This window comes from Meleagris gallopavo, chromosome 4 (genome assembly GCF_000146605.3).
Source record: "Meleagris gallopavo isolate NT-WF06-2002-E0010 breed Aviagen turkey brand Nicholas breeding stock chromosome 4, Turkey_5.1, whole genome shotgun sequence".
NCBI lineage: Eukaryota > Metazoa > Chordata > Aves > Galliformes > Phasianidae > Meleagris > Meleagris gallopavo.
The window spans coordinates 27,306,133-27,333,109 of record NC_015014.2 but is presented as its reverse complement, the minus strand read 5'-3'; the positions used below and the strand labels follow the sequence as shown (position 1 = coordinate 27,333,109).

At 38.2% G+C, this 26,977-nt stretch overlaps 2 protein-coding genes across 5 annotated transcripts; one reads left to right on the top strand and one right to left on the bottom strand.

Moving 5' to 3' along the window:
- The first annotated feature begins 6 nt into the window (after positions 1 to 6).
- On the top strand, positions 7 to 15,375 carry PRIMPOL (primase and DNA directed polymerase). 4 transcript variants are annotated; one of them, XM_031553069.1, is made up of 13 exons: positions 7 to 169; positions 4,276 to 4,460; positions 5,463 to 5,554; positions 6,466 to 6,607; positions 7,843 to 7,990; positions 9,999 to 10,214; positions 11,843 to 12,005; positions 13,062 to 13,156; positions 13,664 to 13,750; positions 13,826 to 13,934; positions 14,242 to 14,324; positions 14,408 to 14,454; positions 14,701 to 15,375. In XM_031553069.1, exons 2-13 carry the CDS (start codon positions 4,281 to 4,283, stop codon positions 14,974 to 14,976), a joined length of 1,638 nt encoding a protein of 545 aa, XP_031408929.1. In that variant the 5' UTR covers positions 7 to 169; positions 4,276 to 4,280; the 3' UTR covers positions 14,977 to 15,375. The 4 variants fall into 4 exon arrangements, with proteins under 4 accessions (XP_031408929.1, XP_003205563.1, XP_019470209.1 ...); XM_003205515.4 differs by having other exon boundaries at positions 9,927 to 10,214; XM_019614664.2 differs by lacking the exon at positions 4,276 to 4,460 and having other exon boundaries at positions 6,471 to 6,607; positions 9,927 to 10,214.
- On the bottom strand, positions 15,334 to 25,826 carry CENPU (centromere protein U). The gene is made up of 11 exons (XM_003205516.4): positions 25,600 to 25,826; positions 24,574 to 24,691; positions 23,660 to 23,765; positions 22,709 to 22,796; positions 21,529 to 21,601; positions 20,344 to 20,461; positions 19,899 to 19,977; positions 18,934 to 18,981; positions 17,624 to 17,685; positions 16,547 to 16,703; positions 15,334 to 15,828 (listed from the first exon to the last, which is right to left on the bottom strand). The coding sequence occupies exons 1-11, from the start codon at positions 25,648 to 25,650 to the stop codon at positions 15,691 to 15,693; spliced, it is 1,038 nt and encodes a 345-aa protein (XP_003205564.1). The 5' UTR covers positions 25,651 to 25,826; the 3' UTR covers positions 15,334 to 15,690.
- Between the last annotated feature and the right edge of the window lie 1,151 nt (positions 25,827 to 26,977).

Sequence of the window (26,977 nt, the reverse complement as noted above, 5' to 3'; positions counted from 1 at the left end):
GCGGGAGGCGGCCGGGCCGCGTCCCCGTGCTTCAGAGCAGTAACGCTGCGGTAATGCTCGGTGCGAGCGAGTAGCAGGCAGCCGTGCGGCGTGCCCCGCCGGGACCTGAGGTGGGACTGAGCCGTCGGCTCGGGTGTGCTGCCTGCGGGCGAAGTTTGGGTTCTGCGCTGTAAGTACGTGCCGGCCGTGTGCGAAACTGCGCCATGCGGCCTCCCACTCTGCTTCGCTTCTGTCTTCTGGAAGGAATTGCGTTTCTGACAGTCAGAACAGACGCTCATAAAATTAAAGCCTTAAGGCACTTGCAAGGAGCCTCACCGAAGAGAGGCTGCCCCGATTTCAGGGCACTAAATAAATATAGAAGTACTGAGGTGGGTCAGAGCAGGACTGTGGCTTAACATGGGTTCATCTTCCAAGGTTATGTGATAAAGACTGGGAACATGTACAGCTTATCCCCAGGTGGAGGCTGAGCTCGTCTCCAGGAGCATCTCAGTGCCCACCTTCTGCAATAGCACTTGCAATCTGTGCAGCAGTTCCAACTCCATCATTACCTTGCAGGTCACCTTCTTAGTTTCTTATTCATACCTTCATCTTCAGTGGCCAGAGTCAGCATAAGCTTAGGGTTAGAAAGGAAGCTTCCAGCCTCTCAAAATAGATCCTCATCCTACTTGTCGAGGTACTATCACCAGGTCTGATATCCTGCCTTTTGTGCAAAAATCCCAGAATCTTATCTGTAGAAGATGCTACTCCTCATATTAGGAACTCAGTATAGCTGAGCGGTGCAGTTGGCAACTTGGCAGAAGGGATGCCACCCAAAGGGACCTTGACAAACTTGAAAGGTGAGCCTATATAAACCCAATGAGGTTCAACAAAGCAAGGAGCAAGGTTTTGCATTTGGGTTGGGATAATCCCAGCTACATATACACACTGGGAGAAGAACCTCTTGAGAGTAATCCTGCTGAGAAGGACTTAGGGGTACTGACAGATGAAAAACTTAACACGAGCCAGCAGTGTGTGCTTGAAGTCCAGAAGGACAACAGCATCCTGGACTCCATCAGAAGAGAAGTGGCCAGCAATGGGAGGGAAGAGATTGTCCCTCAGCTTTCTGCCCTCCTGAGGTCCCATCTGGAGTACTCCATCCAGGTCTTGGGCCCCCAGCACAGGAAAGATGTGGAACTTTTGGAGAGGGACCAGAGGAGGTCCACAAGAATGCTGAGAGAAGTGGAACACTTCTCCCATGAAGAGGGGCTGAAGAAACTGGGCTTGTTCAATCTGGAGGAGATAAGGCGATGGGGAGACCCTGTTACAGCCTTCAAGGGAATTATAAACAGGAGGGAAATGACTTTTTACAAGGGCACATAGTGATAGGACAAGGGTTTCAAACTAAAGGAGAGAAGATTTAGATTAGATACTGGGGGAAGCTTTTCACAGAGAGGGTGGTGAGACCTTGGCACAGGCTGCCCAGAGCAGCCTCATCTAGCACTCAGTCTAGCAGTTAGCAGCCCTGTCTGTGGCACAGGGGTTGGAACTAGATGATCCTTGAGGTCCCTTTCAATTCAAGCCATTTTATGATTTTATGTAACATTTCTTGTTACTGCTGAGGGAAGATGAGCTGCATTCATTAGTGTGCCACAGGCCAGCTCAGCATCAAGACAATTAAGCTGTTCTTCACATACATTAAGAAGTTTATCACTAGGGAGAAAGCTATCTAGTAGATTCCTCTAAGGCTGGATGAACTTCTTGATGTTGAGTGATAGGAGCTCCACGGCTTGAGTCATGTAGGCCAGGAAGCCAGTGTAAACAAAAGGCATTATTTTAAACAGTGGCTGATTTGCATGTCTGAACTTCATTTCCCAGCAGGTGTGGAGGGTGTTTTGTCCATAAGCATAATAGATTTTGAGTATGAGTTTTACTTAACAAAAACAATGGTTACACATGACAAAATTATGCATATCCTTCCTCTGTAGCAAGGAGAAAATTGCCATGTCTGAAACAACAAGTTCATTTGTTTAAAAACACCACCACAAGGCTAAGGTATAAATAGTTAAGAACTCTAATGTTCTCATCAATTAAAGAAGTAGTCTTTCATCAAATGGGGAAAAAGGAATAGCATATCCATTAAGTCATCTCCCATCAGATATGTTTTCTCAGCATCTTCTCGCTATCATTCTGCTGAATCAAAACCACCACACACATTGCTAAGAAGATTTCTTTTTTGCAAGTGAGTTAAAAATAATCCTTCCTCCTACTTCTTGGACAGAAGTGACCATAAGAAAGCAGGAATTTCCTGATAAACCCAGAAGTCTGGCTGGTCTGTAGGTATAAATGTACATGCTAGGAAAAAAACATGACATGTTGGACTGCTGAGAAGTTAAGAGTTGTTTGGACTGAAGTAACAGCAATAGATCTCAAAGCCATCAACCTCTGCCCAGGTTCAGATATCACCCCAACAGCTGTTCCTGGCAGGGAGCATACTAATCTAAACAGGAAGCTGAAAAGGAGCGCAAAATTAAGGGGAGTGAGCTTTTTCCCCTCTTCTTTTGAATGGTCACCTAGTGGGAAGGTTCTGATTCGGGGTAATGTCTGTTGTGCTTTGGCACCCACTTCATTTACATCTACAGCAGGGCTATCAGCAAAGTGAAACCAAAGATTTACTTCTCAGAAATGCTGACAGCATTTCTCTTTTTGTTTCCAAAGAAGAAACTAATAGCCTTAAAAGGAAAGGAGTAGAGGAAATTATTATGACAGCAGACTGGTAGCATCTGTAGATATGTTTGACCTCATACATGAAATTAGTACTCTTACTTAGAGTGGACTAAGCTATCAAAACAAGGAAACTTTACAATGGAAAACATGGAAACGGGATTCAGAAGACCTAACATTTGGGCTTTGAGGCCCACAGGGATATTTAGATGTGTAAACTCACCTTGGGAACAAATCTTGTTAAAGGTTTGAATGCTTATACCTAGTTTCATTTTTTAAATCTTCTATTGCAGCTGGCATGTAGTTATGAGATCTAAGGGCTGGATAGTAATTGAGCCAGGAAGAACAGAAAATATACTTCCAAGTTTCTTTTGTTGGTTTTCTTTTTCTATTTTACTACTTCTTCTTCCTGCTTGTAAGTTAGCAGCAGACGTGGTTGCTTTAAACCCAAAAAAGGTAGCAATTAGAGTTCGGTAATAAAGAAGGAATCACTTACCCCCTTTCTGAGGACCAGGGCTCACCAAACACTCCAAAGGAGATGACCTCCAAGATGCTTGTGGCTGCCAGCCCTTAAATGAAGTTAGGGAGAGGTGGAGCCAGGGTCTGCCCCCTGCCAGTCACACAAGTGAATTGCTTTCACCTGTGCTCCCTGGGCTGGCTACACCCCCTCACCAGCTGCTCAGTCACTGGTTCGGGCCACGACCTAACAATTTCCATACACTGTTGTTTCACATTTTCCTAGTAATGCTCTTACCCATTTGCAGGAGTGCTGAGGGGCATTGGATTTTCCCAGAAAAATAGCTAATAACATTTAAAAATAATTATACATGTGTTATGGTAACGTACTTATTTTGCTTTACTACCTTACTTAGTAGCATTTGGATTACTTTATATGAGTTTAAAGGTTGTGTGATAGCAAGCATTACAGCATCACGTGCTGTTTCTTGACAACAGATGGGATTGCTATTTTAAATCTGCAGGAAAGGATATAGAGTATGAGATTGTAAAGCAGATGAAAATAGTAATCGATAGCAAGGGTTGGCAGCAAGTAATGGAGCACTTATTTTGGATTTCAAATATTTCTACTTTGAGAATAAAGAAGCTTAGAGCTAGAGTTACTCAAATCTCTTTATCAGGAACCCAAGTGATGTTTTTCCCACAAAAATCAATTTTATAATTTATTTATCTGAGTGTGAAGCAGAAGTAATAGTTTTTTTTCACTCCTCACTAGTGTTGTTTTTAGCTGCTTTAAACCACTCTGTATACTTTTTCAGGAGGAATGTATTAACACCATTTTGTTAGCAAAAATGAAACTTCCTAGGTCTTCCTTTACTACATCTGTTGAGTTGATCTTTGATGATATTAATAGGAAAATAAATCATTTTCTGTGTGAAAGTATTTAATCTTGAAAGCAGAATCGTAGACAAGGTTAGGTGTTGATTTGGAGCATTGTCTATTCCTAGTCATTAAATAAAGTATGCTCAACAAGAGGAAGAATCAAAAGCAGTGATGAGTATCGAAGAAGTTAGAAGTGAATCACAAAAATTGATAGCGATCTATTTGTAATTACTTTAGGACAAATGAAGAGAAAATGGGAAGAAAGAGTGAAGAAAGTTGAAGAACTAGCATCTTACTATGAAAGAAACCCTCTTCCTACAGTTTATAAACCAAGACTGTCCAAACCTTTTCAGCCATCCCGTGTTTGGAAAATATTTTGTCGGCAGGCTGAAGCTTTCAGATTTGTGAAAACCTGCAAGGAGGTAAATCGTTAGTGAATATCTCTGCTCTTCGGTGCTTTTAATGTTGAACTTGACTGAAAAACTTGGTGAACAACGAAATCTTTATCACATTGCAAGATCCCCTTTTTTGCAGACCTGATACATCATTATTTTAATTTTTCTGGAGATAGCTCTAAGAAGTACTACTTGGAACATAAGAATTGATACCTGGAATTAACCTCTAATAGGAAAAATAGCTTTTGGTAACCTTGTAGTGATCATATCTTCTTTCTGAAGAGAAGGAAGCTTTCAGGTTTGGCAGAAGAATGGGAAGGAAGTGAGAGTTGCATAGGAGAAGAAGCAAAAATGAGGAAGAAAAAGGGAATGACAAGAGTCAGAGACAAAATGACAAACAATACAACTCTCTACTACCATCAGGGTAACAAGATCAGATGCTGTGAAGTAGTGATCCAAATAAATATATTATGCAAAATGTATCTTTTCCAGTTCTCTGCATTTAATACTTTTCAAATTGCTGCTTCTAAAGAAACGTAATGCAGCGTATCATTTTCCTCTGCTGCGTTACGTGTTCAAGTAATACTGATTTTCTTGCTTTCCCGAATGTACATTCACTGTATCAGCTGCAGTGATGTTTTGGTTTTGGTTTCAGATTTCCATTTTTGGATCTAAATGGCATAGGGTCTAAAGCCATATGCTGCCATCATGTCAGTGATATCCTGTCAGGACACTGGCCTTCCTCCAATTACATGCACTTGCACTTCCTTGATCAGGAAAAAAGGACTTACAGAATGTATATTGATGCACAGCAAAGAAAAGCTTCTTGTTTTCACTCATGTAAATAAAATTAGGATGACGCTAATTAAAAACAGCTGCTACTTCTGTTGAAAAAGGATAAGTGATCTATACTTAGAATTTCCCTGTATTTACCACCTTTTGACCAAAAAATGAATGTCGAATAGGAACTTCTGAAGCCTTCTGATTTATTTTTATTTTTAATAAATAATTCTGTTTTTATTTTAAAAGGATGTTCATGTATTTGCCTTGGAAAAGAACACACAAAATGGACAGAGGTTTTACCTCGTGACTACATATAAAGAGCTCTGGCATTATTACACGTAAGTATTTGAAAAAAATACTCTATACTTTACTGGTGAAGTATCACAGAACTGTAATGGGACGACTAAGGTTTGATCTTGGTCATAGGAATAATCTTAATAGTGACAAATCTCTATTCTACAGTGGTTTTCAATTTTCCTTTGAGTTGAAGTCGGCCATTATTTCCTGTGAATTAAGGATTCCATCCACTGAACTTAAAACAGTAGATTTGACTATCAGTTTTCTTTAGGGATCTTGTCAACAAATGACACAAACATATCTCAATGATTAGTCCTATTTCAACATGAATTGTATTAGTATTGGTATAAATGTCCAATTACTAACTGTCTTGCTTTTGCATGATGTAGTTTCGGATATGGACAATTGGATCACATGCTGAACATTTTTTTCTAATTTTTGTTTTACATTAAAGTACCTGGTTTTAAAGCAAAAGACAACTAAGAGTCAATGTTTGTATGAACCGTAGACTCGAGGGTTTTTTTCTCAATTTAAAAACAAGATTTGATTTTTCTTAATATTTAATTTAGTTGGAAGAAGTCTATGTAACCTCCCTTTTTTTGTGCTTAAAACATATGAATGATAAGATTTTTTTTTCTGTAGTTTCCATCGTTCCTTAAATTCTCAACACCATTTCTGCTGATAGCACATACTGTAAGACTTGGGGGGATATGTGTGGGAAAGGAAATACTTTCCAAACTTAAGCTCATTCTAGACCAGGCAAATGTCAGTAAATTTTCTGAAGTTAGTTACATTTTTTTTCAAACTGTTAAAGAGCCATTACTGGTTTGAATATGAGTGGTTGACTAAAAAATAAAAGAATGTTTAGGACTCGTGGGATTCATGTTTGCAATTGATGAGTATCTATAATGTTTATCATGAGAAGTTGTGATTTGTTTTTGTTTTTCCTTAGCAAAGGTTATAAAACAAGTCTTATGCATTGCTATGAAGTAATTCCTGAAAAAGATGCTTGCAAACTTTATTTTGATTTGGAGTTCTACAAAGCAGCAAATCCTGGTGCTGATGGCAAGGATATGGTTGCAAAGCTAATTGAGGTAAACTGGAACATAGTCATGCTGTAGACTAATGCGAGATTGGTTTTGGTTTAATATAAAACCAAAGTATTTAGCACTTCATCTTGATTGTTCTGTAGTAAAATGAAGAATTACAGAGTTAGTGGGTATTTTTAATGAAGTGAAAAGTAGATTTTAATTACAGCTTAGGTTGCCTGCTTCATGCTAAAGCATGACTGTTGTCGGAACACTTGTATTCACTATAGGTTTACTGTTATGAATTTGCTTGCAGATTGTTTTATGTGCTCTGGCACTTCAAAGCTGTAAAAGTGAATGAGTGTTTTAGTTATTCTTCAGAATAGCATCAATAAAAGTTCCATTTGAATATTCTTCAGATCATTCCCTATGCTAACGGGTGCAGTCACATCAAAGCTCAGACGAAATCCTCCTAATTTTAGGCACCTTCATTGTAGTTGATTTAGATAATGATGTAGAGAAAACCAGGTGACTGCACTCATCAGTTTTGACACCTAAAGTTAAATGTTTGCTAACTGCCAATTCTATTAAATAGTGCAAATTTCTGTTCTATTGCAAATTTGATTGGAAAATGAGACCTAGTGCAACTGCAAAATGAGAAATAAAGCAGGCTCCTAGAATGTCTTATGTTCCATCATAACACAACACCTCTTTGTCAGCGGCTGTTTATTTTTAAGACCTCTGATGCTTATGTGTCTCTAGCTAGAATGGAAAGAAAGATAATTGAGGCCATTCCTTTGTAAATAACCTTTAGATGACATAGAATCTGTTAGGCTGTACTCCACTGTAGATAAATTCTGAAATCTAGAGATTTCCAGGGTTAGGAAGAGATCTTTGGATTTGCTGGGGGACATGAGATGCTATAAAGTTAAGCTTCCAGACCTATCGATTCTCAATGCCATCTAAAAATGTTTAGATTGTAGTGGGTGTGCATTGCTGTGGGTGTGAACTGTTTTGGGGGCAGCAGGAGGGGGGAATGAGGATAGAGGCACTACATTAGATTTTGACCTGAAAAACTGCTCAACTTATTGCTGCTAGTGATTCGCTCAGTTAAAAAGGTACAATATGTACCAAACATACAGTTCTATTTTTGTATATTTTGAGTTAATTAATTGTACCCACAAAACGAGAGAAAAAGACAGGCAAAAAAAACCCATAATCTGCATTTGTGTTAGATTTCACAGACTCCACTTTAAAAATACTAGAGAAAATAGCCAAACTGATGTCCATATAATTTTCAGCTTGTCAGCCAGAAGCTAAAAGAACTGTATGATGTTAACTGCTCAGCCAGAGATGTCTTGAATTTAGATTCCAGTACTGACGAAAAATTTAGTCGGCACTTAATATTCCTACCCTGCAAGACTGTATTTAAGGATAACATTCATGTTGGTAAGTGTGTTCTTTTCTCTTACGCGCTAGAAATAAATGGCAAGGTTTTGACTCTTCACAGTGCCATCTCACATTCAAATATTTATTTTTATTAATTGGTATGTGGAAACAAATATCTCAGAAAAATGACTGTTGCTATTTAAGTGTCATTATTCCTCAACTCATCTTTTACTTGCTTTTTCTATAATTATCATTTGTTTTTGTAAAAACATAACTTTTTGTGTTTCTGTTTTACTTATAAAACTACTGGCTGGACTGTTATTTGGCCTGAAAACTATTTTACAATAATTAGTTAATTTTCAGATTAATGCAAGGATAATACAATTAAAGTTAAGGCTGCTGGCTGTAAATATAACTGGTTTGGGCTCCGCACAGCATCAGAAAGCCAAGATGAGGATGGCTTCAAGCCACTGGTGCATATAAACATGGTTCAGAGAAAGCTGAAAGCAATTTTAATTGATGGAAGTTGGGATTTCCTGGGATAGAGCAATTCCAACACACACACACAAAAGTTGCCAGGTCAGGATTGTCTCAGAACCATTTTTAATTCTTAAGATCACTGGAATCCGTGTCACTAAAACTCTGAGGGGTAGCTCACTTGGCAAAGTAAACAGACTGTTGAATTTACTAGCAACTTGCTTAGGATATTGGCTGCCATTCCCAAATGTGACACAGAACAGTTACTTCTTACATGACGCCATAGCAACAGCAAAGGAGCTGAATAGGATCATTGCAATGTTTATTTTAAAAGTATGGTCTTTAATTCCTGTGCCACTAGAAAATTCTTATGTAATACATGGATGATAAATAATTTGGTATGACAGAAATTTTAACCTGTGATCCTGATAACTAAATTGTGTTAGTCAGTTCTTTCAGTAGAAGCTTAAACTATTTATTCTAGCTCATTAGCTAAGAGTTTTGTCACTCGACTGTTAAGTGAATTTGACATTTACTCTCAGACTAAAATATATAGAGAATTATATATGTTCTTGTTAAAAAGGCCTTTGCCTTTTCAATAAATGTTGAAGTCGCAGTATGAATGCATTTTATAATTGCAGTCTGTCAGTTAAACTCACGCATGTTACCAGTAACATTACAATCCAGACTTTTCATTAATGCATTTTAGTAACCTATTTGATAAACCCATCTGAAAACTACCTTCATACGTGGTGCAAAATGCTCTGTGGTAGAAAATATCTAGAAATGCAGTTTCACAAAATAACTTCACATAATCTACGTGAAAAAATGTGTATCCTTCAATGTGACAGGAAGATTCTGGTCTAATATTTAACTAAAAGAGCTAATATATTTTTAAGACATGTTCAAATGTTTTTAAATTTATCATAGTTTGTTGTTCTGGAAAATGAATGACCTCATCTTCGATATCATTTCTCAAGCATTTTGTCAGGAGTCACACACAGAAGGATGTCCTAAAAATGAGGCCCTGACCGCCAGCGTGTAATAACTGCAACGGTACAGGTGTTGTGATGGGTAGGGGAAAATATTTGAAAGTTACAAAAGACATTTGTTTCATTTTTGCTCTTTTATCCGAGACTGAATTTGGGTCAGAATCTTGGGTTGGAAAACTGCAGTGACAGCATACGCATTTCTGTTTCATTATTTTTCTTTATTTCTAATGAGGTGGTTACCAAAGCAATTCATTTCTCTTTCTCTGCAATAAAATTGTAAAGGGAAAGATAGCAGCCATATGATGCATTTAATGCACACACAACTGCTTATTTTCTCATGTTTAACAAAAAAAAAAGGTATAAGTCTTTGCCAAGCATTGGCTCCTTATTCACTAGCAAAATCCAGGAGATGAAAAAAAAACCCAAACAGCTGCACCTGCTTCCATCTTGGTTGTTTTGAAAATGTTTGCAGAAGAGTGATTAGGATTTTCTTGACTCATACAGTTGTGTTTTGTTTTGTTTATAAGGTAACTTTGTGAAAACCATTTTGCAGCCTGCCATAAGGTTAATGGAGAGTAATGTCACTGCTCCCATTGCAGAAGGAGAAACAGGATATATTTTTCAGCGTCCTGCACCAACAGACTTAGATGGCTCTCTTACAAACTTCACTGCAGTCAAAGATGCCTCCAAAGGCTGGCCAGCCATTGCTGACCAAAGAAACGAAACAGAAACATCATACCATGGAGAAAACTCTGAATTTTCTTTTCTAATAGTAAATAACAAAGAAGGAGATAAGCAACTTTTTGTGGATCTAGGTAAGTATAAGAAGTGCTTTTAAACCTGCTTAGGATGCAGCAACAGTTAAGCAATCAGGCCTTTAATCTTTGATAACAGAATTGTTAAGATTGTTCTTGTTTTTTCTTAACGTTCAGAATTTAAACCAAATACTATCCATGCTAAAACAACAATCATAAACATTGTACTTCAAAGGAATCACAGATTCTTGGCCCTTAGAACTTTTTATATGTACTATATTTAATTACTTTGTTCAACAGTTTGAAGAAATACTCGCTATGCAGCTCTAATGGATTTTGTTCCAAAGGACTTACTGCTCCTATTTGATTGAAAGGGGACATACTATTATCGTTTCAGTTGAATTAGAAACTGCTTAATTATAGAGCAAGCATTAAAGGTGTGGTCTTTTGTTTTGTTATACACATATGAATTGAGATGTCTTCCTCTGTTTGGAATGGCAGCTGTTAGATTTTGATGACAGAATAATAGAAATTAGGGTTGGACACTTCATGCCCCACCTGTTCCTTGCCTATTCATGGCATTAAAACGTTAATAATCTTTAGGAGCACAACACCCATAGTCAAATTGAAATTGGAAATTGCCACCCTCCTCCACCCTTATAATCTGGAATCTTTGCCCTGAGTGAAAATAGCTTTGCACGCTTTTGTACTGCAGTGATTTATGTATCTGAAGAATTACCGTGTTTTTTCTTAGACTTCACTGAAGAACCCCTCTGAGTTCAAATTCTTCCAATGGAATACACAGGATCATTTCTATTGCTAGCCTTTATAGTACACCTTGAGTACGTCTGATCTTTGAAACATAATCCCAAAGTTGGTATTTTGTTATGCTTCTCTATTACTGATTCAGGATCACTATATATCTACTAACTACAATTCCTTTGAGATATTAGAGAATGGAAATTAAAGGAAAACAGACTGTTCACTGTTTCGATCCACCTTTTAAGGATTTGATGTTAGTCCCCAAAATTAACTAATCCTTAATATTTATGCTACCACCTTACCACAAAAGTGGAAAGCTAAACCAGTCTAGCTGGAGTACTGAGTTACAGCACAAGGCTACAGTGATAGAAAGGCATATGATGTTGTAGAGTGTTTAGTTCCTCCTTCATGCAAATTAAATGCAATCCACAACTAAAGCCCCCACCTCTGATAGTCTGATAAAGCTTGAGACAGATTAGGTGATGTTTACCTTTTTAATTGTTTGGTTTTGAGACTACATTTTCTTGATACACACTTCAGACAAGTTGTGTCTGCTATGCAGAACAGAGGAATTCTGCTAAGTGTGATGTCATTATCTGATTAAAATAACTAGCTTTGTACTCTCAGTGGTATTTCACAAAATTATTGTGAAATCATGTTTTATGCCGAAGAGAAACCTTCAGCAATGATAACATCAGAATGATGCTGATGTGGAAATTCTCAATGTCTTATATAGGATATAAGAATTTGTGTGTTTGCATAATCTTAGTTGGCTGCATTTTTTCTGTGAGAAGTGAGCTGAAACCACTCAGTTTTCATCCATTCCTTAAAGCCTCAGTTGAGTCTCAGAAAAATTGTTTTATTTACAAATATACAGTAAATCCTAGCAAGCACTGTTATGTTATCAAGTATTTGTTTTCCTGTAGGAGTTTACACAAGGAACAGAAATTTCCGGATGTATAAGTCATCAAAAGCAGGAAAAAACGTGATTCTGACAATAGCAGAGGATAATAAGTTTGTCCCTAACTGTGAAGAGAACATTTCTTTGGAGGAAGCGTATTTTCTTTCCTCTTTGGTCTGCAATGTTAGGTAATGGTTTAATTCCAGTGGAATTTTAAATATTTTAAAATACACATTTCAGTGATTTTTCTCCTATGCACTATGAGCAAGTGCTATGAACAAGCAGGTAGTCCATGAATACTGTTACACTGCTGTTTTTCCTGGAATTCCCTAGCTTTGAAGAAAAAAATCTTGGGACTCAGTTTCCATTTTTAACCCTCATTCAAGTGTCCAAAGTATGCTAACAAATTAAAAGATTTTTGTACATGTTTACTTGCACACCACATTTCCCCTTTGGTACAGATACTTCCTTAGATTGGTTGCTACCTCATATAATAATCTAAATTGTTTGTTTCTAACCTAACCCTCAGGTTGGCCCTAGAGTGACTTATAGCTTAAGATGATCCCAGTAAAAATACTGTTACAGGAAGAAGGTTAAAATGGTATCTCTGTGTAATTCTATGAAAACAAGTGTTCTGTTGCTTCCATTTTCTTAAGCGTTCATTTTCTTGAATTGATGCCAGTAGCCTGATAGCACAAACCATATATTGTATTTATATCACAGAAATAGCTGAATGTGTCATAAATATGGATGAGAAGTTCTGCTGCATTGATTTTAGCCTTCTGTAATCAACTGGCTCATAATTAACAATATAGAAGGGCAGTTCAGCGCAGACAGAATGGAAAGAAAAATAAAGTTGAAACTTTTCAAAATGCTCAAATATTATACCTAGAGCAAATATTTCTGTGAATGTGTACCATTAGTTCTCCAAATGGCTGGCTCCTGGGATTTCTGCCAGGGAAGTTTGGCTTTTTTGAAGGAGTAAACCCTGCCCTCTGCTGAGCAATCAGAGGCAAGCTCTGCAGGGAAGTGCTGCAGGGACAGTAAGAGGCATTATAGGGGGGTAAAAGAATGGATGACCTTAGAAGGGGCCTCTGGAAGTCTTCTAGGCCAACCCCTCCGCTCAGGCAGGGTACCCAGAGCTGCTTGCCCTGGGATGTTCTCTTACGCTACGCTGTGTTATATCACAGTGTGCTGTGCTGCAAGAATCATACATTTTCCTTTGCGTTCTCTCTTTTGTTCAGATCCAAAGATGACACAAAAATTCTATCTAGCTTTCTAGAAGAGGAAATAAAGATGTCTGCTTTTTTAAGAAGTAAAACCACCAGAAGCACCAGAGGTACTGCAAGCCTTTTCTGCTCTATAGAGAAGGGGCACAAAAACAAATGTACATTTAAATTAGATGTGCTGTGACTTACACGCCCGATAGCTTGTATGAGAGCTCTTCCTCAGCTAGATTTCTGCAGAAGGCAGAGTAGGGATGTATTGATCTGTACTAACTCCAGCACTTTGCAGTGCCCAGATGCCACTTACCTTCCCTCTTTGTCCCCAAGCAGTCATGTTCTGCCCCAGTTCTCCATCTCTTACTGATGGTGGTTGGGGAGAGGTCTCTACTTGCCATTCCATGTCAAACACCAGTTTGCTGCCACTGCACATATGGTTGCAGGTGCTGGATACTCAGAATAGCACAGTGAGAGCACAAGTTGCGACGGCAACTTTCTCTAACCCTTTTACCCCAGAATACCTCACTAAAAATCAGAAGAAAGATAGCATATAACAGTACATTACTACTATGTTATACATAATGCTTCTGTAATTATATGTGGCTTTTTTTTTTTTTAAACAGAGTCCATGGAAGGCTATCAGGATTCACCATATCCAGAGATTGATTGTTTTGTTCGTTCTTTGATTAATAAAGATGGGGTGCAAGGAGGTAATGACTGTGCCATTATTTCCAGATGAATATACTCAGCAGCAGTATTTTTTAAAAAGTAATTTTCTTTTTCAGGGATAAGGCAATGGAATTATTTCTCAGGGGAAGAAATACTTGTTTATGATATTTCTGGTTACCGTTGGTGTGAAAATATTGGAAGAGCTCACAGAAGTAACAACATCATGTATGCTCTTTAACTATTCAATTTTCACTTAAAATCAGCTTTATTACATATTTTTCTACTCAACTGCAATTCTATAAAAATACTTAAATTTTCATCACCTGTTAAAATTTCTGCTCTCTTACTCTGTCAGGGTACAATTCTCCTAAATTTACTTTGTGATGTAAGAGCCACATGTCGGTGTGAAACCATTATCAGTAGTTTGTGGACAAACAAAACCTGTTCCTTTAATGTCAGAGTTTCAACATTGTGTATATTTATTTCCTTTACAGAATGTCAGTAAAAACCAAAATTATTATTTTATCCGTAGGATTCTGGTAGATCTAAAAAAGGAAGTCTGGTATCAGAAATGCCACGATCCGGTCTGCAAGGAAAAAAACTTCAAATCACAAAGTATGTATGTTGTGTGCCAAGCAGTTGTATTTAACACTCTTTGGAATCTTAATTTTAATTAAACACCTTATCTTTGATTTTAGGTCTTCCATTGCCACCTAGGATATGTTTGTCTTCTCTTTTCATAGAGGTACGTTTTGTCTTATCAATATGCTAAGCCTTCTTTAGCAAAAAACCTGTATACAATACACTACTTTTAGTCTGATGAAAACTAACATATTCCTATTAGTATTAAAACAGGCTTCCATGGGGTAGTGTGGCCATAAATTAACTCATTGGCAACTTGTTGGCCAGCTTTCTGTAGCATTCATTATTTGCAACAGTTGCAAGAGTTCAGTTAGAAATATGGAATAAAGAATGTTCTTGTTTCTAAAAGGAGGAAGATGAACAGGAGAACACAAAAGAAAAAGTAACATCACATTCCAACCCAGCAGATTTGTCAGACAGCCCAGCCTCTCGAGAAGAAAACACATCTCAAGACACTCAGTGGGACAGTGCAAGTGATGATGCCTATCTGGTAGAAAGTGCTGAAGATGTGGAGCTAGCAGAAGCTGCAGATGATAGCCTGGGTTACAACACAGAAGAAATTCCTGATGAAGTTCTTTTGGAATTGTCATGGAAACAAGACACTTGTAACAAAGACGACAGCTAACCATAGACTTGGCTAGCAAACAGACTAATAGCAACAAAGCTTGCTTTAATACAGCGTGGGTATCACATGCCTTCAGTGAAAGATACTGTGATGTAGTTCAAAAGCACTTTTCTAGAGCTGTTAGACAACAAAGCTAGTAACTGCTAAAAACAAGCAACCCTGAGAACAGATTAAACGGGTGTAAGGAGATCACGGGCTGAAGACGACTGGGCTGGAAACTCCTCATGAAGGCTGCTTCAAGACATTTAGGACTTTGAAGGCTTACTGCCTTGCAATTTCTATTTTCTTAGCTCTTTGTTCAACTTTTACTGATAAGCCAAATAGTATATTTCTTCACATCCAGACATGGAAGAAAACTACTTATTTCTGGTACAGATTTAATAAAGAGATTTGTCTGTCGCTGGTTCATCCAAAGTCAGTGCATTCCCTCTTTAAAGTACATATTGTTTTCAAGATCACATTACTTAAATAACCAAAGATTAAAAGAAAAAAAAAAACAAGTGTTGTTGACAGAGTACAAGGAGTTTTACTATATTAACTGGAATTATTTCATTCTGAATTAAGTTCTTAGGTAAGCTATTTTACAATAGAAAGATACTATCTGATGAAGTCACTGACTTCTTTTAAACACCAAAGACCAACAACAATTAGCCAAGCAAAGCACAGTCCATTACAGTAATGATCAATTATAGTCAAAAAGCCTATTAAAAGAGCTTAATGTTCCTTGGATAACTTCCCTCTCTGTACCTCCAGGGCATATTCCAGTTTCCTATTAATATTTTGAAAGTGTCTTTCTGCTTGTAGAATTCTCCGTGACTCCACCAGAAGAGCAGGTAGGCTGGAAGTTCCATACTGTTGTGAAGGAAGAAGTTAAAGGGCAATATTTGGTGTTTTTTTTCTCCCCAAGAATTAAAAGTCACATACCTATCTGTATTTACTTTTCCTCTATCTGAAATAGAGCAATGTAACTTCCAAAGGCAAAAAATAGCCAAGTTAGACAGTCTTCTAAAAGAACAGGTTCCTGCTTTTTTTTTTATATATGATAGGCACCTAGCACTGTCCAGATTAGCACACCAGGTCATGAGGACAGCCACAGTAAGAGTGGACAGATCTAAGACTAATGAGAAGTTAATCTGGTCACAAAATACAAGTGCTGCTTTTACCAACCGTTAACCACATTATAGAGCATGTATGTCAGTACCAGAGCCTTCCCTAACATGGAACAAGCAAAAATTTGATTACCAGTTTCTCACTCTTAATATTTCTATAGTTTCTATTAAAAAAAATGCTAGACCTGAGGATAGCAGTTATGTTTACGTGCTCTAATTCTTGGAAATAGAAATGGGGGATCAATTCTCTCTCAAATTTGTCAGTTTCTAACATGAGAGAAAAAAGCAAGATGCTGATAGAGCAATGACTCTCAAGTTGGTTCCATGGAAGTGTTTTTATCAGAATACTGCTATTTAATGTAAGCCAAATGTAAGTAGGAACGCATGTCTATCCAGAAGAAAAAGCCTCCAGAAGGGAGGCTGATCCAGAACAGTTCAAAAACATGCAGAAATATACTCACTGCTACTTTCTTTCTTGGGTTTTCTTCTCTGTAATTCAAGTAGTCGTGCTGTAGTTCCTTTAGATCAGCAAGGAATTGAACTACTTGCCTCAAGGAAGATTTCCTCTCCTCTACCTCAGCATATTCTTTTTGTAGTTTCATCAGTTGTGGTTCAGTTCTGAAAAAGATCATGCTTTGATCACTATATCTGAATATTTATAACATGAGGAATTGTGAGTGCATCTCCTCTGCAAAAGAATTAAGGAAAAAGTTGATCAGAAATACAAAGCATAGGTTAGAATAACATACTATTTAAACAGAAAAATAGGCGTATTACTTCAATTGCAGTACAGGTCCAAATCCACAAGAACAAACAAAAAAACCCTTCACCTTCTAAACTTCTTACATCATTTTTCCACACTTTACCATAAAGTCTGACAATACAGCAAATCTCTTAAGTACTTCCGTGCCTCTGACATTGCTTAAATATGCAACCTGCTGCCGCAGACACCAGCTTACAGGCTGGGGTGTTCTGGGCCTATGCTGAAACATACTCAGGAGCTATAAACTAGATACTCCTCTGCCTAAGAAAGCTGAAGGACTCAATCTATTAAATGATGTTTGAAGCATGATCAGCACTCCGGCAACAGAACACCCAGCAGCCATTTTCATTTCAGTGTTGCCTCAGAAAAGCTTTCTTAAAATGATCAAATGATTAAAACAAATAAGAAACGCGAAGACAGCTTTCAACCCATGAGAGGGGCTAGAGACAAATTCTCGTACCATCAAAAAACTCTGTACTGTCTTCCTAAATTTTGCTTCATGACTTTTACTATTCCAATTGTAACAGTGCTTTTCTTAGAACACACTGTCTGAAGTGCCATCCACTGCAACTACAGTAACCTAAGAGAACACTGCAAGAATTACTATCTGAAACACAGAAGGGTTACCCGAAGCTTCTATAAAAAACACAAAACAATACAGAACAGAATTAGAGTTCCACCAAAATAAAATGTAAAAGTTGCTTTTACTTCAGATTTTAAAAAGAAAGCCTCCTCCAGCTTTTCAAGCTGCTACTGTGCATTATTAGAAACATACCTACTTAGCTTTTCTCTGACTTGCATCAGTCGCTGCCTTTTCTTGTTGATGTCTGCCACCACCTGTAACAAATGAGGAAAAACTGAACTTGTTTGTGACTTAATGGGTAAACAACTCAAATATTGAAGGCTGTTTTTTTCTTTGAGACTCTAATGCGTATGATTCAGTATGGCTGCTGGAACTATGAAATTAAGCATAACAGAGCTTTCTTAAATAGATGCTTTTAAAAAATTCTCTAAAAATTTACATTTTAGAGCTATAAACTTGAGTTTAAACAAATGTATAAAGCTCGAAATAAGAAAACAAAACAACTGAATGCTGGATGCGTACTAAAATTTTCATTTTTATAGAGTAATTTACTATATGAGCTCAAATTGCTTTTCATCCTTAGCACATTAATTGCTACCAGTCAGAATATCCTTTTGGTTAAGAGCTATTTAGTCATCAAAAAGTTTGCTGAAGAGGTTAGTCTGTGCACACTGCTTGCAGCTGCTAAGTAGGTTAAGTTGCTTAATAATTAAATAAAAAGAGATACTCAGGAAAAAGAACAAATTTCAATCTTCTGTCTGGTCCAACTGCCCTTTCACACTTAGACAGGTACTTTCTGCCTTCGGACCTTGTAATTCTACAGACACTTCTCATGTGAGAGACCAACTGTAGCTATAATGTACCAGTAGAAGATAGGGCCTAACTTGTTCTCAGATCTGCCTGCTGTGGGAACATTCACCTCTCTCCTGATGAAACCACTCCACAGTTCTCTGCTCCTACACTAGTTTCTCCAACTGTCTGTATTTCCTGTTTTGCATTTCAAGTCCAAATAGAGGAACTGCCTCCTCTGAACAAAAATCTTGCATGCACTAAGAGAACGTGTCTCCCTTAGACTTCTGTTATTTAAACAATCCAGTGCTATTCCCACAGGTCTTTGCTGCTTTCTTCTAAATTTTACACTGATTTATGTTTCTGGAAGGTGAGTTTCCAATGTTTAATTGGTTCTCCAGAGGGTTCACCAGTGCTTGCTAAAAATAAATGAGCATGTAAGAAATAAAGAGTAGTTCACATGCATGAAAACCATGCATGTCCTAATGTATGTCTGTAGTCCAACAGCATACACATGCAGTTTGCATTCCACCATGCTACTTCAGTCCCTTTCTCCAAACGTTCTAGGGTTCTTCATGCTGCATTTGTGCTCTTGTTTCTGTAGATAAAAAAATGTACAGTACAAGTATTTCTTCCACCCTACTGTCTGAATTTTCAACATCACCTCTGCACGCTAATTCCAGTGATAGCATATATATCAGACATGTAATTACCTTAGCATTTTTTTTCTTTATATTCTTTAATTCCTGGACTTCTATTATCTGTGGAAGAACAGAATATTGGTGATGAATCTGGATTTCATCTCTATACTCCTAAAAAGTGATGTAAGAATTACTTTGCCATCACACCAAGAAGCTATTTAATAAAACACTTTTCCAAAGGAATATGACAGGTATCTCAGTTGTTTATCAACTCTTCCCCCTTGCCAGAGGAAGACTGTTGCACACCATTAATCACCTTGCACCAATTAGCATTACTCCACTGTGTAACACTACCTACACTATTTTTTCTATTACTTCACAGGAAATGTATTAATCTAGTCATTTTAAATCTGCTCATTCCAGTGAATCACTTGGAAATAGAATTGTAGTACTCATACATTTTACTCATCACAGCAAAGTCTGGCTTCATTTTACTAGCTGTAATTAGTGAGATTAATTGTTAGTCTTCCAAGCCAGTAGTTTGGTGGGATTTTTGATAGATATGTTCATACTTCACTAACAAACAATGGTTTTCATTAAGGTGTTAAAGGCTTTAGCCAGGTTGCTACACACAGGAGTAGCAAAGACAGTCTGTGAGCTTTTAAAGCATTTTCCACAACTGCATCCTCAGTCAAATTGTACAGCTCTCCAGTTTTAATGCACAATGTTGTAACTATGACAGTAACTTCAAGATTATCAGATGCTTCCCTATTCTCAAAAACTAGCAGTTTTGCAAGGTGTTTCCATGATAGCAATATTGTCTAAATGCAATTCTAATAAAAGTCAGCGCAGAGGCAACAAGTCATAACATGAAAGTCATTTAATTCAACCTGACAAGAGATAGAAAATATAAAGTATCATGAAGTTTTTAAGGGACAACGTAAAACCATTTTACTACAGTGAAATATTGCAGTGTATTGCAGTGTAACACACAGCTCTATAATCATTACCACTTTTTTTCTTTACTGTGTACTTACAAGATTAGTGACTTGGTCCTCAAAAGCAGAACAAAAGGCACTGATAGCTTTTCTGCACATCTTTGATTCTATGCTTTGTCTGGAGAAGTCAGAGGGAGAAAACACAACTCATTTGTTTTAGTGAAGGAGAAATCCAGATATACTCTTGTGAATACAAGTACAACCCAACAGCTAGTAGCACAAGCAGCTGCAAATCATTCATGAGCTAGCAATAACCTCATTTCTACACTGGAGAACATCAACTGAGATGTGCTGTACTTATATTTGGAAAAATTCCAAATTCCCAGGATCACATGCAAAAAATAGTGTCAGAGAAACCTAACAGTCATTAAAACAATACAGAATGTAACTAATGCTGCATTACTTAAAGGGTCAGTCCATTAGCAAAAAAGTATGTTATTTATACACCTTTGAGTACTCAGTCAAATGAAAGCAGAATGTTTACCTATAGTTTGCTGCTATCTTTTCAAATTCACTCAGAACAACATCCAGTTCTGTGATATCTCTGGATGATCTTTTCAGCTCACTGGGACACCAAAGTTGTACAGAAGATGGGCTGTTAACTGAAACAGCACAATAAAGACAAGTATTATACTGTTCAGATACATGCTCTGAAGTAACAGAAGTTATTGTACCCACCATTAAAATAACTAAGAATTAAGAACATTTTAATATAATTTTTTTAATAAGGAAAATATTAATTAATTCCATGTTTTAGGCTGAGCAATTATAATAATTTTGGAGAACAATAAAATTATCAGAGAACACAAAGATTTGAATGATCAATCATATAATCTTATTACTTATTCTTCATCATTTCAAGAAAGTTTCAAGAAAGTCCATTAATTACACCAACTGATAAACTTCACAGTGATACAAGCACTGCCAGCTGCAAGAACTATCAGACTGAGTTTGGGGAGCCTGCGTTACTCAAAGAATCATGAATTGCTATGTATGTAATTGCTATAAATTTGTATCAATTTTCTATTGATATAGCTGTATATTGCATATTCTGAAAATATGCAAAATATTTCAAAGTTTAAAGAAAGATTGTTACAACAATATTAATGACTTCTATAAAAAAAAAAATGAAGTTTCTTCATGTACATCTAAATGTAAATCTAGCTTCCTTGGAACTGTAACCCATTACATTCAAGTACAAGATGCCCCTGGGAAAGTTTCTTCCTACCAAGAAATGCCACAGTCTTGAAGCTCCCTGTCTCAAAGGTCTTTACACTATGTCCTTGATGTAAATCTGGAGAACCCCAGGTGCTCCAGGCACCAAGACCGAGCGATCTACTAGGGCACATTACAGCTCCATACCCAGGGAGCCAAGGTTTCTCTCTAAAGGAAACCAAGTACATGCAAAGAGTAATGCAAACCACCTGTGCTCTATCCCTCCAGCGAGGAATAGACAAGTCCAGAGATGCAAACCACAGTAATCAGAACTGTGTGGCACACCAGCTCCTCAATTTATCCATCACTAATGAGTGTTCAGACCCAGATTAAAACTGGAACCTCCCAGAAAAGCATGCTGCTACACACCAGAAATCAAAACCACTGAGTTATGGAGAAGTATTGATCTTGAATGAGGAAGAGGTATACAAAAGTTTTGAAAGGTCTACTTTACCAGAAGGATCTGGTGTACTCTTCTTTGAAGGTCCCTTCTTTTTCACCTCAGATCGAGTAATATTTGGAGCGTTCTGCAATATAAAGAAGCAGATTAACTGTTAAGAAGAACCTAGGTGTGCTCATTTAAAATTCTGAAAGATAGTAATTAGGCAGAATGCAGGGAAGTATTTCAGCATTTCATGACAGAAATGTTGGTGCCATTTACTTAGGTCTGTTTCACCAGACTCACAGCACAGTGATTATGCAGTTACCTGGCTGCACAAAGCAGGTACACAACAGGTACTGGGCATACAGCAGGAAGAACACTGTAAGAAGCTTAAGGCCCCTCAGTTCAGCACAGGCACCAATATGTGCGAACCAACAGGCACCAGTTCTCTGATCAACAACTTCTTCTCACCTTTTTACCTACATCTGTCCCAATTATTTTCTGACTCTGAATGCTTTTCTGTAACACGACAGCAATTCTACAACAGTTCTTCGTACGTGCAGCTTACTGATGAAAGTCTAACACTATGTCCCAAATTTTACAACATGTATCTCAATAATCTCAATTAATTTCAGTACATGAAAAGCTTTTACATAAACCACTGCACGGCTTCTTCTATCACAGGTCTACTTTCTCAGGTCTGTGGGTAGGTAGTTCTCCTTCCACAGCCCCCAGAAGCTAAGCTAGCCAAAAGTATTTTGCACTAATTCAGGTCTGAGCGTGGAAAAACATTCATTCAAAAAATCAACTGGCTTTTATTTAATTCTAATATGTTTTCAAAATTCATTTTATCAGCAAAAAATTCAGTTCTCCCAAGTGTGCTCTTCAGTACCAAACAAGAATAAGTAATTTATATATTATGTAGCATTGCATTTGAAAAAATATATTCTAGATATAATTAAACTTATTTGAAAAATTCAAGAAGTGAAAGTCACATATTCCCAAATGAGCAATAAAATGGACTACAGGACCCTGGCTTTTACATCCCCCACTGATGTGAGCAGTGCAGGTTTAACAAGTTCACCTAACACTAGGCCATCTCACAAGAATATTAGTAGTTTTACTTATTTGGGACACAACTAAGTATTAAAAAAGCAAAGGAAAGGTCTTCCTTCCCTGCCATTACCCAGTGCAGGCATGGCACAAAGCTAAACTCAAACTGACCGATACACTTGCGCATCTTTCTCCGTACCAGATTCTCCTTAAGGGGCTCATGTACAGAACCACTCTGGTTGAACTTGTGAACGTCGCCTTCAGGCATCTTCAAGTGCATCTTTTCACTAGAATAAAAGAAAAATATCCACATGTAAACCAACCATACACTGAAGAAGAATAATTATTTTCCACACACAATCAACAAAATTTTCGGGGAACATTTTGCACTGCTGTGTGCAGTTTGACTCCTTTAAGCAAACTACACTAAAAGGTTCCAATGGCATATAAAGGGGGCAGAATCCTGATCCCTCAACAGAAAAGCTCACAAAAGTTTAGAAATCATTTCTAATCAACCACAGGAATAGCCAAGTTGTTTTCAGAAGAAACTTTGAACCAGTGAGAAAGCTATTACTTGGTATATTTTAGGAGGAATGAGAAAGTCCTTTGGGGACTGGAGGGCTGAGGGGGAAATAAAAGAGAAATGCATACCCTCACAAGTACTATTACTGTCTCATTAATTCCTTCAAATAAGACCTTCACTGAACTAAGACTGGCACCAAATCAGCATTAACAGACAATAACAGTACTAAAACTCATATTAAAAGTTGCTCTAAGTTATTTTTCTTGTTGCATATAGTTTAACAGGTTTTTACTTGTTAACCTGTTGTTACCATTTTGCCACTTTTCAAACTTTGACACCAAGATTTAATGGACAAATTAGTATCTCACACAGGCATTCTTTTCTTAAAAAAAAAAATAAATCCAGTAACTATTTAAGTCAACATACTGCCAGTAGAAGGCAGAATAATTTATTTATTTATCTACCTTCCTTGCTTTTCTTACTCCTTTTTTTTTTTTTTTTCTTCTTATCTGGGAGATTTTAAGTATGTCTAACAAGCAGTTAGAGAAACCAGACAAATAGAAAGTTTTCCCCTTTTAATCTAAAAAAAGAAAAATTAAATGCTGGCAATTAATTTTTCCACCAGACCTTCTTTCCACATTTGTCCTTTGTGGAGCTGGAACATGACTAGATGATTCATTTTCTGAGTGCTCCTCTGCATAAGCGTCTACAGCAGTACTGTGCAAAGGCTGATCTGTGAAGAACAGAAAAGAAGCTGATGAGATAAATACGGTATATCAGCAGTATCTAGCATTCAGCATTTAGAATTTCTGAGGTTTGCTCACTCTAGCTATACTTGTTAAAAGTACATTTGGAGGTTAGTAAAGGTATGTGTAGTCAAAAGTTTCAGTGTCTATTCTCATATCTGCTGTCGGTAGGGCCTGGAAAACAAAGCCTACGAGGAGTGGCTGAAGGAACTGGTGCTGCTTAGCCTGGAGGAAAGGAGGGTGAGAGGACCTCATTGCTCTGCAGCAAGGCAGCGTTGGTATCTTTTTCTCAGGAGACAAGTCACAGGACATGAGGCAATAGCCTCAAGTTGCACTGGGCAGCTTTAGATCACAAGTCAAGAATGGTTTCTTCATGGAAGGAGTGGTCAGGCACTGGAAGGGGTTGCTCAGGGAGCTGGTGGAGTTGCTATCCCCAGAGGGATTTACAAGACAGGCAGATATGGTACCCAGGGACGTGGCTTAGCAGTGGACCGAGACTTAATGATCTTGAAGTTCTTTTCCAACCTAAATGCTGCTAGAAACTGAAACAAACTGAAAGTGAAGGTGCATAAAAAGCTCAGCAAATACATATGTACATGCAGTATAGAGTAAACAAAGGTTTAGACTTTAAATAAAAGTCTTTCTTTGCTATAGTTTGTATTAGTCTTTTATATATTTATCTGACTACTTTCTCTGAACTCTTCCCCTTTTCCCCCCAGACAAAGAAGTGCTGTTTCTTAGGTAAGCACTGAGATATTTAGCTGATGAAAATCAGACATTCAAGTTCATACTAACCAAATGAATCACAAAGCTCCTCGAGTTGGTTTACACCTGCAACCTTCGATATCCTTGAGACATCAGGTTCCTCAGGGAGAAGAAATTTCCGGCGAGGATGAGAACTGCCTTTGTGTTCCTGGTAGGGTACAAAATTAACAGCTCAGTCATCTCACTGACTGAGTGTACAACAGACTAAATATGACAATGAATTTCAAGATTTTTTTGATTAGAAATTAACATGGACTGCATTGTTTGATTAGAAATTAAAATGGACTGCATTGACTACTAACCTACAAAATAAAACATTTGGAGCAACCTTTTTTTTCCCCTAGAGGAAGCAATGGTATAACATCAGCATATACTGCGAGGTTAGGTTAGATGTTAAGTAGAAATTCTTTACTCAGAGGACGGTGAGGCACTGGCACTGCTACCCAGAGCTGTGGGTGCTCCATCTCTGGAGGTGCTCACAGTTGAATGAGCCCTGGGCAGGCTGAGCTGGTGGGAGGCATCCAGCCCATGGCAGGGGTTAGGAGGGCTTTAAGGTCCCCTCCAATCTATGCCATTCTATGGCATACTACTGTGACTTAAATTATGTGCTACATATATCTTATTTTGTAAAGCCAAGCACATGCACCTAGTAATCTTAGAGCTGTCTGATACTTGCTGTCTATGACCTGTAGCCTTTTCCTTTTCAGGCATTAAAGCATCTCCTTTCATCTCTATATTCACACAACATTCCTGGTTTGTCCAACTGAATACTTTCAATTTAAAAATGAAAAGTTCTAGCACAGCTTCTTATAGAGGTTAGAATTTGTTTGTAAGTTAAATATTCCACAGAATAACTCAAACAGAAAGGGAAGGGCATCGGTTCATTACGTGTTTGCAACCGTTCTGTTCACCTGCAAACACGGGCTGAAGTTTTCTCACTGATGTTTGTGCATAAGGAGAAAGAACTGACAGGAAGCACCACTCAGCCGGAACCAACGACAGAAGCGCACGGTAAAGCAACACAGGATTAATTAAGTTCAGAGTGGAGAATTTTACCTTGAATTCATCTCCAGTACGGTTTCTCTTCGTTCTTTTCTTAGAAGACATCTTACTAAACCGCTAAACTTACAGTCGAATACAGAGCTGCCGAAGAACAGCCCTGAATACAGACGTGTTTTCCTCGTCTTAAAACGAGCAGCCAGAGGCCTCGCTTCACCTCACAGCGCCCAACGGCCGCGCCGCTGCGATTCAAAGCAGCCGCGGGCACCGCCGGAAGCGGAAGCGCAAGCGGCTGAGGCGTCCCGCCCCGCCCCGCAGCGGGAAGTTGCGGCTGGGGGGATTGGCTGGAGGCGAGCCCTGCCCGCCCTCAGTACCGCCCCCTCAGTACGGGCCCGTTAACCCCGTTTCCTCGGTAATTTAGAGATGTCCTTTCAACACGTCATCACAAATGTCATCCAGCCGGAGCGGCAAATCCCGTTTTGTTCGGTGCTGGCTGAAAGTTCATCGTTACCCCAGTCACAGACCTCCAGCAATGTTATCTCTTGTCCTATTTTTGCTGTTAACACATTCTGGCAGAATCCCTCTTTATTAACCCCTCCTCCCCCTCCCCAAAGCACCCCCAGCTACTGGCTGCCTTCTATTTGCACAAATCAGCTCCCTGCAGTGGCACACATCCCCGATGATGCCCTTCTGCATCCATACACTTTCTGCCTAAACTCACAGTATCACATTAGTATTAATAGGAAATATCTCTATACTCAGAATTCGTTGGGTACAGCAAAGCAGCTCCATTTGGCAGACCATAAGCCTTAGGCAACAAGCAATAGTACAGACGATAGCGCTGCTTGGCTCTCACAGAAGGCTCTCTCTGACAGGATGAGAAAAATAAACCATAGACTCAGATCCTTAGCTATTTTCATTATGAGATATGGTAAAACAACTACACTGTCTGTCCAAGCAACATACACATTTGAACACAGTACAGAATTTGTTGCAAAAAGGCACTTTAGAGTTCCTTCAGTGGGGAAAGAATTCATACAGAACATACAGATGATTATGGACAGTAGCATTGGAACAGCTATAAACATAATCTTGGTGACACTTCATCTACCATGGTTTGTGTGGTCTGCCCATTAACTCTTTCCACAGAATCATAGAATCACAAGGTTGGAAAAGACCTATAGGATCATCTAGTCCAACCATCTTCTCACTACCACTGCTACCACAAGCTACTAAAGCATATCTTGCAGCTCCTTGTCCAGACGCCTCTTGAACACTTCCAGGGACAGTGACTCCACAATCTCTCTGGGCAGGCCATTCCAGTGCCTGACCACTCTGAAAGAAAAGGTTTTTCCTTGTGTCTAACCCAAACCTCCTTGATACAACTTGCGGCCATTTCCTCGGGTCTTGTTTGTTGCCAGGGAGAAAAGGCCTA